The sequence below is a fragment of the Desmodus rotundus genome, chromosome 1, assembly GCF_022682495.2.
Source record: "Desmodus rotundus isolate HL8 chromosome 1, HLdesRot8A.1, whole genome shotgun sequence".
Taxonomy (NCBI): Eukaryota; Metazoa; Chordata; class Mammalia; order Chiroptera; family Phyllostomidae; genus Desmodus; species Desmodus rotundus.
The window spans coordinates 4,573,916-4,586,334 of NC_071387.1; the positions used below are offsets into that span (position 1 = coordinate 4,573,916).

General features: G+C 60.2%; 1 protein-coding gene across 1 annotated transcript in view; it reads right to left on the reverse strand.

Annotated features, from left to right (window-relative positions):
• HMCN2 (hemicentin 2) overlaps window positions 1–12,419 on the reverse strand; it is a 134,817-nt gene that overhangs the window by 21,070 nt on the left and 101,328 nt on the right. Inside the window, exons 67-81 of the mRNA XM_053919687.1 lie at window positions 10,480–10,577; window positions 9,769–10,035; window positions 9,074–9,264; window positions 8,582–8,663; window positions 8,358–8,494; window positions 7,676–7,817; window positions 7,449–7,593; window positions 6,586–6,713; window positions 5,824–5,980; window positions 4,954–5,075; window positions 3,966–4,130; window positions 2,673–2,780; window positions 2,227–2,361; window positions 1,707–1,841; window positions 336–526 (exon numbers count right to left, since the gene is read on the reverse strand). Coding sequence (XP_053775662.1) covers window positions 336–526; window positions 1,707–1,841; window positions 2,227–2,361; window positions 2,673–2,780; window positions 3,966–4,130; window positions 4,954–5,075; window positions 5,824–5,980; window positions 6,586–6,713; window positions 7,449–7,593; window positions 7,676–7,817; window positions 8,358–8,494; window positions 8,582–8,663; window positions 9,074–9,264; window positions 9,769–10,035; window positions 10,480–10,577 — 2,203 coding nt within the window. The remainder of the gene's footprint in view (window positions 1–335; window positions 527–1,706; window positions 1,842–2,226; window positions 2,362–2,672; window positions 2,781–3,965; window positions 4,131–4,953; window positions 5,076–5,823; window positions 5,981–6,585; window positions 6,714–7,448; window positions 7,594–7,675; window positions 7,818–8,357; window positions 8,495–8,581; window positions 8,664–9,073; window positions 9,265–9,768; window positions 10,036–10,479; window positions 10,578–12,419) is intronic.

Here is a 12,419-nt window from a genome sequence, read left to right on the forward strand (position 1 = left end):
AACAACCAGATAGGGCCAGTCTGGGCCACAAAGTCACTGCCACCGCCCTGCACCAGTCAGGGCTCCCTCCCTTCCCGGGAGCAGTCCTGGAGGTCCGGGTTCAAATCTTGGATCTGCTTGGGAACAGCGTGTCTTGGAAACACCGGCTGCACTCAGAGTCTCGGTCTCATCATCTGCCCTCGGGACGGTAACACCTGCCTCCCCAGGATCCTGGGAGTGAGGCTGCACAGTGCTCGGCACGCAGCACGGCACACGGGGGCCATGCCGCAGACGGTGGTTGCTCCCTTGTCACTGTGATGCCCCTCTGCACTGCGGGGCCAGGGTCGGGGCCTCACCTCCGAGTTCTTCACCAGCAGCTCCCCGGAGGGCTGGATGGTGAACTTGCCCTCTGCTGCAGACACAGGCTGGCCGTCTTTTTCCCATGTGATGTCAGGCTTGGGGCTGCCCCTGGCAGTGCAGGGCAAGAGGGCGTGGGACCCTTCAGTGGTGGACAGGTCGGGGAGGCCAGCCTCGATCACAGGAGGGACTGTGGGGACAGGAAGGTCCACTCGGGGACTGAGGCTGGGCTGGGGGGTCTGCCTCTGCCCCAGGGCCCTTGGCACACCCTCAGTCCCTTCCTTCACCCCCATCTGCTGCCGCCACCAACTCCCCGGTCTTAGACCCCTGCCCGGGGTCTGGACAACAGGGGACTCCTGAGTTTGGTGAAGAGCTGTGCCAGGCTGACCTCATCGTACACACATGCACCTGTGTGTGCACACACGTTCATATCCACACAATGACTAAAGCTTCCAGGCAGAGGCCTCCCTGGTCAGCCTCCACGTGGGCTCAGACCCCCCACTGGGCAGCCGATGGGACCAGGGAGCCTGAGCGCTCTCCTCCTCTGGGGAGGAGCCGTTCGGGGGCAGAGTGCGGGTCACTGGCTGGACGGGCATGGCATCCAGCCCTCTGGTGACCAGCGGTGATGCTCCAGGTCACAGGGAAGAGGAGCACACTGGACAAGGAGGCTGGGAGGGGGCATGGAGCCAGAAGCCCCTCTGAGCTCCTAGCCAAAGTCTGTCCCCAGCCGTATCCAGCCACCCACAGGGACAGCCACCGAGACAACCCCCAGAGTCCTGGGGTCAGAACAGGTGGGACCCACGCTGGATATGCCAGGAGGCCCTGCATACTCGGGGCCAGTGACGCCTCCTTTACCTTGGGAGACACTGACTGGTCACACTAAGGAAACACACGTTGGACTGCGTATGTGTGCAGGGGAAGGGACAGAAAGGGCTTGCTACAGGAAAGCCAAAAGAACGAGGGATGAGGAGTTTAGTGTCTCAGGAAGGGCTGGGGACGCACAGGGGACCAGAGCTATTATCTGTGTATCTCTCTATTTTTTAACATTCTTTTTAAAAATTTTATTTGAGAGCAAAACATCAATTTGTTGTTCCACTGAGTTATGCGTCAATTGACCAGGGGATTAACCCGCCACCTCGGTGCATTGGGACGCCGCTCGAACCAGCTGAGCGCCCGCCAGGACCAGAGCTGCGATCTGAAGTCGGGCCCGGGCACACACTCTTCCCCCACTTCTTTCCAGGCCCATGAGCGGTGGGATGGGGAGACACAGGGACATGCATGCCCAGCGCCCAGCAGTGAAGGTAGAGGTGCTCTCAGGAGCCTTGCAGCCCCGAGCTTGCCCCTCTACCTTGGCCCCACCCTGGGCCCACCTTGCACCACCAGCCGAGTTTTGCCCACGGCGCTGCCTGCGCTGTTCTGGGCGATGCAAAAGTAGTTCCCAGCATCCTTTGGGCTGACATGGATAATCCATAGCTGTCCACCGGGTAGGACCTGGCTATGCCCTCCTGGGTTGGGTGGGAGAAAACCAGGGGCTAGTGGTTAGGGCCACAGGACCCATGAGGAGGGCAGGAGGGTAGGAGGGTGGCTTGGCTGCTCTGTCTGACCAGATGGCAGGTGACTCACTGTGGTCAGAGGGGGATGGGGGACCAGAGTGAGAGCAGGCTGTCTCCTCCCGGACCTCCCAACCCAGCCCCCGAGTGCTTAGGTACAATCTCAGGCACTGGGTGGTGAAAGCAGGCAGGAGAGCCGGAGGTGCAGAGGGGCCAGGGCTGTAGAGGGTCCGGGGCTGTCTGGACCTCCCGCAGGTCTGCGGAGGCCCCCGAGGAGGAGGAAGGGCCCCATGCTCCTTCTGTCCTCCTCCCTCTGGCACTGGTCTTAGTGGAGACTCACCTGCAGGGATGCTGAGCCCCTCCTTCTGCCAGGTGATGCTTGGCCGGGGGACACCCAAGGCCTCGCAAGGCAGCATCACCTGCTCCTCCGCCAGGGCCTCAACTACGCTGGGCAATGGCTTCACCACAGGGGAGCCTGCAAAGGAACAGGGCTACAGAAGTCCCCAGGGACACCAACACCCAGGCCTCTCCAATCAGGGGGTCTCTGAGCACTGGAGAGAGGACTTCAGAAAGAACAGGAGGTTCTGGAAACTTCGGCACAAAGACACAGATGGGCTGATTTTCTCCCAGAGGCCCATGAGGGAGTGAGATCAGAGGCAGGTCTGGACATGGGCACCCTGCGTCCTCCCATGCCTCCCCAGCCCCACACACCTCTTGCTCTGTCTGTACCTGCTCCCCTGCCCCCAGGGCCATGGCTATCTGAGCTGACGGCCCTCAGGACCCTACCTTGCACGGTCAGGACCATGTGCTTGTGGGCCACACCTGCGGCGTTTTGGGCTGTGCAGGTGTAGCGGCCAGCGTGGATGGGGAGGGCCTGCCTGATCTCCAGGGCACCTGCAGGTAGGATGAGGCATGAGCGGGGGTTGGGTGACTGGGGACAAAAGTCCTCAGTGACGAGCCAGCCTGCCTCACAGGCCCCTACCTGGTGTCTCTGGTCTGAACCACCCCGCCTGCCTCCCTGAGCATTGGTGAGCAGCAGGGGGGACCTGGGCTCTAGGCCTGCCACTGCTCCCTGCTCCGAGCATGACTGTGGGCAAGTCCCTTCCACTCTCGGTCCCTCGGCTTCTCCACGTGCGCAATGAGGAACCAGACAGGACGGTTTCGGGACCCTTCTGGCTGAGATGTTCCAGGATCTGCCACTGCCCTGCCTGGAATCCCTGGCCCACCCATGGTTCCCCAGCCCTCAAAACTTGCCTCTTCCAGGAAGCCTCCCAGATAACTGCCTCCTCTGTCCTCCCTCCTTCACCCTGGGTTCTCAAAGAACACCTGTTTACCCTTCCAAAACCACAGGCTGCACCTGAGCAGCCGGGTAAAGTGGTTTCTAAACTGTCCCCCGTGCAGCCTGCGGGCCTGCTGGGTGGGCAAGTGAAGGGAGGGCCACCGCAGCACCCACCCTGGTCCCAGGCCCCCCTGGAGCCTCAGCTGTTTTGCAGGTTGGGCCTCCCCATAACCACTTGTCAGAAGGAAGGTTTCTATCGCTTCGGAAGGGTTTGAAAACAGCAGAACGGGCCAGTAACTCTCAGACTTTAGGATTTGACCGACTAACCAACGAATAAATTTAATTTGAATCCACATAAAGTGGCCATCTTTTTTATTGTGATTAAGACATTTTAAAAGTCACCACCTACAATCACCTTAATTTCATAAAAGAAAGGAACTTTCGACACCGAGTGTCAAGAACAGAACCCTGTCGACACGCAGGACAGCCCGGCCGCGAGCGGCCGTGGGCTGAGTGGAAGCTCGCACAGGCTCCTTGTCCTGCCACGTGGCCACGAGGCAGCACGGCTTTGCCAACCAGCACCAGGGGACCCTGAGGGACAGCAACACCCTAGTGCACGGGTAGGGACACAGAGGCCCAGAGGGAGCAAGGGGCCTCTGCCAGGTCACGCAGCAGGGGAAAGGCAGAGCCAGGCCACACTTTCACCTTGCTCCACCACACGGCCCAGGGGACGCTTTCACACCCTCCTCCCAGTTCCCTGTCCCTCAGCAGCAGCTTCCCTGGGGTTCCCCTTTACTCACCCGAAGGCGAGACACGATAGCCACTCCCCCGCGCCCCCAGGGGGATGCCTGCCTTGCTCCAGGACACCACTGGGGCTGGCACGCCCGTGCTGTGGCACGTGAGGACCACGGGCGCCATCTTGGTCACAGTGAAGTCTGTCTGGTCGTCGGCAATGGTGGGGGGCACTGAGACAGAGCAGCAGGCGTGAGGCCCCCCGAGGTCCACGGGGAACAGCACCTGGGCCCAGGCCAGGTGGATGAAAGCCGTAAGCAGAGACTGAGACCCTCGGTGACATCAGTGACGAAGGGCCAGGAAGGGAGGTGCAACAGAGAGAGAAGTCACATGCGCCCACTCCGGAAATATTTTTGACTGGGCACGGGGACAGTTATGAACTGTTTGCTGTAGAGACACCAGCCCGGCATCTCAGGCAGCTGAGAGCTGGTGGCAGCGCAGAGCAGGGGACAGGGCATTTACCCTGAGATCTGCAGGTGTAGGCTGGGTGAAGGGCGAAGGGAAGAGTGTTCACAGTAGAGGGAACAGTATGTGTGAAGGCCCAGAGGTGAAGACGCACAACAAAAAGCTAAACAGCAGACTGGATCCCAGAGTGAGGCTGGCCATGGAGTGAGCTTAACCTGGGGTGGGAGGGGGTCAGTGGAGCCAGCCCACAGGGAAATTTGTGGCCCAGGTGACACCTTGCATTCTATCCCAAGGACAGTGGCACTAGGGGGAGGGATTTTAACCAGGGTGAGGACAAGGTCAGATTTGGATTTAGAACCTTCTGGATTGGGAGAATTCTCTCCTGTGAGCTCGCACATGCCAGGGCTGCGCTGGAGCCATGGTTACGTCAATGTGGGTGGGGCAAGATCAGAGAGGGCCTCCTGGAGGAGGTGGCCCATGCAGCACGGGAAGGCTTCAAGGCACCCAGCCCAGTCCCTGCAGGTGAGAGCACCAGGAAAGGAGGTGGCTGCCCTATCCTGGCTTCCTCCTCTGCCTCCGCCCCCAACTCACCGTGGACGGTCACCTGGTACAGCCTGCGGGCCTCGCCCACCTCATTGCTCACCACACACTCAAACAGGGCTGAGTCCTGGGGGCTGGGGGCTGTGAGGAGCAGGGCGTTGGAGGGCAGGAGCCTGGGATGGACAGACAGACAGAGACAATTGGTTGCTAAGTGACTGGCCTGACTGACCTGGGAATCTAGTAAGTGGGGGGAAGGGGGGTCTCATGACTATTTCCCTTTCCTGTGTCTGGCCCACAACCCCGCCTCTATTAGTTTCTTCTAGAAGTTTCCACCTCCAAAGGTCTAGTTTGGGGGCGATTTCCATTTCCATCTCCACTTCTCTGTAACCCTGCATGTTTCCTGCGTTCGCTCTCTGTGATAACGTCTACAATAATAACCACACCCAACTCCCCCGATCAGACCGCTGTGTCTAATGAACTCCGGCTGTGGCCACAAGGCCCCATGACACGCTGGCACCTGACACGGCCACGGTGGGCCAGTTAACTGGCGAGCGCACTCCTCAGCCTCCCAGTGGCCGTTCCAGGACCAGCCACGTTTGAGAAGTGGGGAAGGCCTGGGTCCAGGCTCCGCCAGCGGGAACCTGGGCTGCCAAACGTGTCTTTAAACAGCGACAGCCCTGGTTTCAAAGGCCACACACTTTCTGTTCGGCTGCATGTCTCAGATGCCCACGCCCCCTGCCTGACATCTGTGTGAAGACCCTCCTGGCCCCTGAAGGCTGGGACCCCAGTTCTGGTGACGGCTTTGCGGAGCCCCAGAGCACGCTCCTGCCTCGTTTCTGACCTGGGTCGCCCTCCGTGAGGTGGGCGTGCCCTTCCTCACCCCAAGCGGCCCAGGAGACTACCAGAGGGACCACTCAGTACCGGTAGGTGCCCTGCTGCAGGCTGAAGTCCAGCTTCTGTCCATCCTTCCACCAGGCCACAAGGGGCTTGGGTGAGCCACTGGCCTCACAGGGCAGTGCGGCGGGGGTGTGAGCCATCAGGGTCAGGCTGGAGGGGCTGGGGGCGATGGTGGGAGGCTCTGGGGAGAGAGCAGTGGTCGGGAGACACTCAGGATGGGGGTGGCCAGGGCTACTCCCACCACTCCAAACCCCGCCCCACCAAGGAAGCAGGGGAGAGGAGGCAGGAGAAACTCCCTTTGGGGACCTAGTGACAGGCTCTCGAAGTTCAGGTAAGGGGCTTCTGCTCACCTCGGGGGCTGGTGCCCCTCTAACTACCTCTCTGAAAGGAGGCCTTGTGGGCTGTTGCAGCTCCTGCCAGCCCACTGAAGCCGGGCCCAGCAGTGCAGCCTCCCCCAAGGGGAGGGGATGGAGTGGGAAAAGCCAACCGGAGCACCTGGCTTAGTGGTTCTGAACCCCATCCTTTCAAGTGGTTTACAGCTTTTGCGTGTTTTATCACTCAGTATAACAGCATAGTAGTGAGTGTGTGCAATATATATGTATAAAAATAAGTGTGCATCTTTTGAGTGTGATGCTATAGTTTTTACTAATGGGCTTCATTGTCATAAACATTTGGAGACCATTGCTGTTGGCACCTGACAGCTAGAATGAGCCAGAGACTAAGCAGAGCGTGGCCCAGACCAGGGTGGGTGCTGAAGGCAAGAACACACTTCCCCCATCCACCTACCGAAGACCTGGAGGTCACGGCCTTGCCGGTCAGAGCCTGCAGCGTTGGACGCCAGGCAGAGGTAGTGGCCAGCATCCTGGGCAAGGACTGGCTGGATCCTCAGGGAGCCCTCAGGCAGAACCTGCAACCTAGAACCGGAGGGAAGGGTTGCCATGGAGACCAGCACACCAGCGAGACCCTCCCCTGTGCGAGGCTTTCCCAGCAGAAGAGTGCTGACTCAGGACTCCTGCATCTGTGAGGCCGAGGTCAGCGAAGCCACAGCCATGGGCCCCAACCTGGCATCAGAAAGGGCAAGAGAGGCTGCTTCAGGGCTCCTGTGTTCCCATCTGGGCCCAGCCTCTCCCCAGGAGTCAGCAGGCAGAGCACCCTGACCTTTCTGAGAATGGCCCCTTCCCAAGGGCCATGTCTGCTCTGTGTAACCCCGCCCTTAGCCAGAGCTGATTGGACTGAGGAGGAACATGGCACTCAGGCTGGGCCAATGGAATTCCCTGCCCTGGGAATTTGGAACTGGGGTTCTCAGACAGTTGTCTAGGCTCTGAGGTTGTGTGAACTGAGGATTCTAACTTGGGGGCCAAGGGGAGTCACCTCTGCCATGTTGACAGAGAAAGAAGGTATAGAAGATTGGTTTGAGAGAGGCATGAAGGTCCCCTTCCCCACAGAAACAGATTAGCAACCAAGAGTCAAACCAGACAGACAGACAGCCACCAGGGATTCTTAGCACCCTTAACAAATGCACATGCCTGTTGCTGGATTCTGAGAAGACCCATGTCCTGAGACACAGTTACCTTCTACTCCAAATGCCCAGCTGGATTTCAGTCGATAATCTGCAGAGACACCTGAGACCCTCCCCTTTCAGCTCTCACCTGGGGCTCCCAGGATCCAGGGGGACCCCATCCTTCCGCCAGCTCATGAGGGGTGGGGGGGCCCCATCCGCCTGGCAGGGCAGCAGGGCTGTCTGGTTCACGGAGGCGTTCACTGCTGGGGGTCCCGGCTGGATGGTGGGCACCGCTGCAGGAGGGGCACAGAGGGGGCGGGTTCTGGGAGCCTGTGGTCTGAGGGGGGTGGGCAGGGGAGGGGTGGGCCCACTCACTGTGGATCTCCACACGAAAGGCCACACTGGTGCTGCCCGCGGCGTTGCGGGCAGTGCAGCTATAGTCGCCACTGTCGGCCGTGCTCAGGGCCTGCAGCTGTAGGAACCTGCCCCGCTCTCGGAACTGGGTGTGGGCATCTGCCTGCAGGGCCCCCCAGGGTGGAGAGACCCTCAGCAGTGCTGGGCCGGGCACCAGCCAAGGAGGGCCAAGGAACCCATGGGGCCCGACAGTGGCTCCTGTCCCATTGCGGGCTGCCCTGTAGCCCCGACTTGATTCCCAGCTGAGGACCCTCCTGGGAAATCGGGTCCTGTGGGAGGAAAGAGTCCCCCTGCCCCTGGAGCTCCACCCATGAGGTCCACAGCAGCAAACATCCCCTTTCAGGGATGAGCACAGAGAACCTCGAAAACCGGCCCGGGTCACGCAGACACTGAGTGTAGCTCAGGTCATAACAGGAAGAACTCAGGCACACATCCACAGCCCTGCATGCAAATCCAAGCCTTGCCTCGGTGTCCCCATCCAGGACAGGGGGTGACAATAACAACGGGGCGGAGAACACCAGGAGTGCAGGCCTGCAAAGTGCTGGCACAGAGCGGGCCCTCAGCTCCTGGGTCCAGTCTGCTCAGGGTCTGGGGCCTGAGGGGCACAGGAGGAGGTATCCCTGGGTCCCCAACCTGTACCCACCTGCAGCAGGATGCCATCTCGGTGCCACTCAATCTCAGGGGCTGGATCAGCCTCCACAGAACATTCCAGAACCAGCTCCCCCGGGGCCAGGCCAATCACAGAGCGGGGACCTCGGGGCCCAATGATGTTTGGAGGGGCTGGGGGAGCAGGGGAGGCATGAGTGATAGACCCACCCCTGCAGGTCCCATCCTGCCTCCCTCTCCTGCCCACCCCGACACCCCTACCTTGAACTCTGACCCGGAAGCTCTTCTCGACTTCGCCGGCCGGGCTTTGGGCCAGGCAAGTGTACAGCCCACCATGGTCCACCTGGGGATGGAGCAGGGTGAGCAGCTGCCTCTGCCCAGCCTGCCCACCTCCTAACCTGGTTTCCTTCCTTCACAACGAAGGACCCTGCTGAGTCTGCCTTCCCGCTTTTCCACACAACCCATTCTGCTCTCTGGGATGTTTCTTCTCTATCTCACCCTTGTTAGGGCAAAGCCTTCCTCCTCCAAGAAGCTCCCCCTGACTGCACTAGCCCTCCTCTGGTTATGCAGTGTTTATATCAGCCTTGGCTCTGACCTGGCTGGGAGGCCCTGAGGGGATGGCTCAGGTGGGTCAGCTCTACATCCTTACCCCACACAAAGCAGGAGCTTGGCCAGACCTTACCAGGTGCTGCTGGTTCCTCCCTGTCCCTCCCCACCACCAGACTCACACCACAGACAATGAGGCAGCAGCACCTGCACGGCCTCCACCCGGAGCAGCTGCCCAGCCCCTCTGCTGTCCTCCTGGCTGCTCAGGGCCTGTCCGTTCTTATGCCAGGTGATGTTGGGCGAGGGGGTGCCCCGGGCATCGCAATGGAGCTCCAAGGGGGAGCCAAGGGGGAGCCACAGCTCTGCAGGCTGGCCCGCGTCCTCGATGTGGGGGGGATCTACAGAGCACCACGCTATGGGTCAGCTGTGGGGGCTCAGGGCAGTGGGAGCTGGGGTGCGCCCCTCCCCCGCATCCAGATGCCGACAGCAGGCACAGCCACCAACAGGCAGGTGGGGTTGGGTGGGAGGGTCCTCAAAATGAGAGAAACCACAGCCCGAATGCCTGGGACAATGGTCTCTGCTTTAAAACCAACAAGGACACAGTGTGGAGGGGAAGGCCCAATGACACACTTTTTTCTAATGTGAAACAAACAACACTGGAAAGATCTTGCACTGGACACTTGGGACTCAGCCTCCCCCCAGATTTCAGTGGCTCCTGCCCCTGCTCTACATGGTTTGGGGGACAAGACTGAGGAGCACAGCCCAGGAGAGTGACACATCCCAGCTGCCTGTTCCCCATGCCTGCTCCAGGCCTCCCTCACCGCCTTCTCCATCCCCCCCAGAAGCCCACCCTCCCTCCCCTCCTGGCCCCAGGAAGCTCACGCTGGGGGCCAGTGACCCACCCATCACTGTCAGCTGGAAATGCCTCCTCGCTTCCCCTGCCTCGCTCACGGCCACACAGGAGTAGGTCCCCGAGTCCCCAGCTCCTGCTCGCTCCAGCTGCAGGCCGGGCCCCTGTTCCAGGCTCTGGGGCAGCAAGGGCTTCCCATCCTTCATCCACGATACTAGGGGCAGGGGGTGGCCCTGGGCTTCACAGGGGAGGACCACCGGGGAGCCATGGACCACCGCCACATCATTCTGGAATTCCGTTGGCTCCAGGACAGGGGGCACTATGCAGGGCAGAGGAGTGGGCACAAGTCATTTCATTCCATGCCAGGTGGCCCTCACCCCTGGATCATTTCCTGGACAATTCCTTCTCATTTCCAATCCTCAACGTAGACCTCACCTCCTCCAGGAAGCCTTCCCTGATCCACCGAGGCCAGGTGAAGTACCCGCCCTGTGCTCTCACAGCACCGTTTTTCCCCAGGTAGCACCAGTCACTTGAAATTGTGATTCTCTCTTTGCAGAGCTGTGTCCTGCACTGACCTCCTGGTGGCAGGGGCCACCCCTGCTCACTGCTGTATCCCAGTGCCTGGCAAGGCTCTGGAGCACCACAGTGTCCAACGGCTACTTGTGAGATAAATCAGCCTGGGTCACCGTGTTGGCTCACAAGGGCCTTCATTCTTATACCCTAAGGCCAAAGGTCAGGCTGATGCCACGCCCCTGCTCCGTACCGTGCACCTGCAAGGTGAAGTTTCGGTCGGCCACGCCAGCTGGGCTTGCAGCCACACAGGTGAAGATGCCGGAATCTGCCAACTGCACCTGGGAAATCCTAAGCCCCTCAAGAAAAAGGGGAGACAGAGAGGACAGAGACAGGGAGGGGCTCAGTGGAAAGGGTCCCACCCCTACTCATCCTGTCTCCAAAGGCTTGCCAGCCAAAGGGCAGCTCTGAAACACGAACTTGAACAAGTCCAGCCTCTGCTAAAACCCCTTTTCTGCGCCCACCGGAGCCCCTAGAACAAAGCCCCAGCCTCCCTGCCCCAACCCTGCTGCCTCCTTCTCTGACCCCCCTCACTGGGACACCAGGCTTCCTGCTTCCCCATCCAGAAGCTCCCCTGTCCTAGCAGAGAACAGCCCTTTACCCCCACCCTGTCTTCTAGACAATTCCTCCTCGTCTTCAGGACTTACCACAGTCGTCTCCACTGTCTGTTCCCCACTTTCTCTCGAACCCCCTTTCACTTCAGCCACTCCTCCTGAGCTGCTCCTGTAACGTCCCCAGTGACCTTGCCAGGGTCCTAACACTAGGGGCCAGGGCCGCAGTCGACACTCGCTCCTTGGGGGCTGCCGCCAGTCTGGGCTCCCAGCCCCACTTGTGGGCTGACACCCCCAAATGTCTCGCTCCCGGATTCCCAAGCGGAGTAACGGACGTCTGGTTGCTGCCCTGCCCAGATGTCTGAGAACTCCTCAGACCCTCCATGTTCAAACAGAACTCGGGTCCTCCCCTCAGCCCGTCCCTCCCACATCGGACCCACCTCAGAAAAGAGGGGGCTCAGCCTCCCAGGTTCCCGGATAAAAGCCCCACAAGAGTCTTGCTCATCTCCTTCCCGTCTCATCTCTCCGGCCACCTGTACCACAGAGCTCCCACCCAGGCTGTGCTGTGCCCCACTCGGGCGGCTCCTGGGGCCCCTCACTGCCCTCCCTGCTCTGCCCTTGACCCCATGGTCTGTGGTCCACACAGCAGCCAGAAGGATCATCTAAAAACCGAAGTCATAACCCAAAAGAGTCGGAAGCAAAGACTCAAACGGACATGCGCACACAAGCGTTGATGGGAGCATTATTCACAACAGGCAAAGGGGGAAGCAGCCAAGTGTCCGTCGACAGGTGATGGGCGAGCCCAGCGCGGTCCGTCCATGCGGTTCTATAGTATTCGGCCTTAGAAAGGCAGGACATCCTGACCCTGCCCCACCCGGATCCGCCGGAGGACGTCGTGCTGAGCGAGAGGAGCCAGACACAGGAGGACAAATCCTCCACGACTCGCCTCGTTGGAGGCCCCCCGAGTGGTCGAACCCACAGAGACAGAAAGGAGGACGGTGGGGGAGGGCAGGAGCTGGTGTTTCACGGGGACAGAGGTTCAGTTTGGGAAGATGAGAAAGTTCTGGAGACGGGGACCCACGGTGTGCATGTGCTGAGTGCCACTCTATGCCTAACCGTGGTTAAAACTGCGTACTTCACTACGTTCCGAAAGGGGTCGGAAGGTAACTTTTACACTGTGTGCATTTGACCACAGCAAAACAACGTGAGTCCTATCCTGATGCTTCTCTGCTGCATCCGTCTCTCCGCAGGAAAGCGCGGGCCCTGCCAAGGACTGACAAGGTCCTGCATCACCTGACCTCTGTCTCTGTCTCTCTTTCTCTCTCTCTCTCTCTCCCTCTCTCTCTCTCTCTTTCTCTCTCTCTCTCTCTCACACACACACACACACACACACACACACGTCCTTCAACACACAGGCACATGCCCACCTCAGGGCTTGGAGCCTGCTGTCCCCGCTGCCTGATGCTCCTCCCCACAGAACCCACTCACCTTCTCCTCACTTCCTATGACCTCTGCTCGGGCGTCACGTTATCCGAGTGCCTATCACCGACCACCCAGCACAGCACCCTGCACTGCCAGCTCC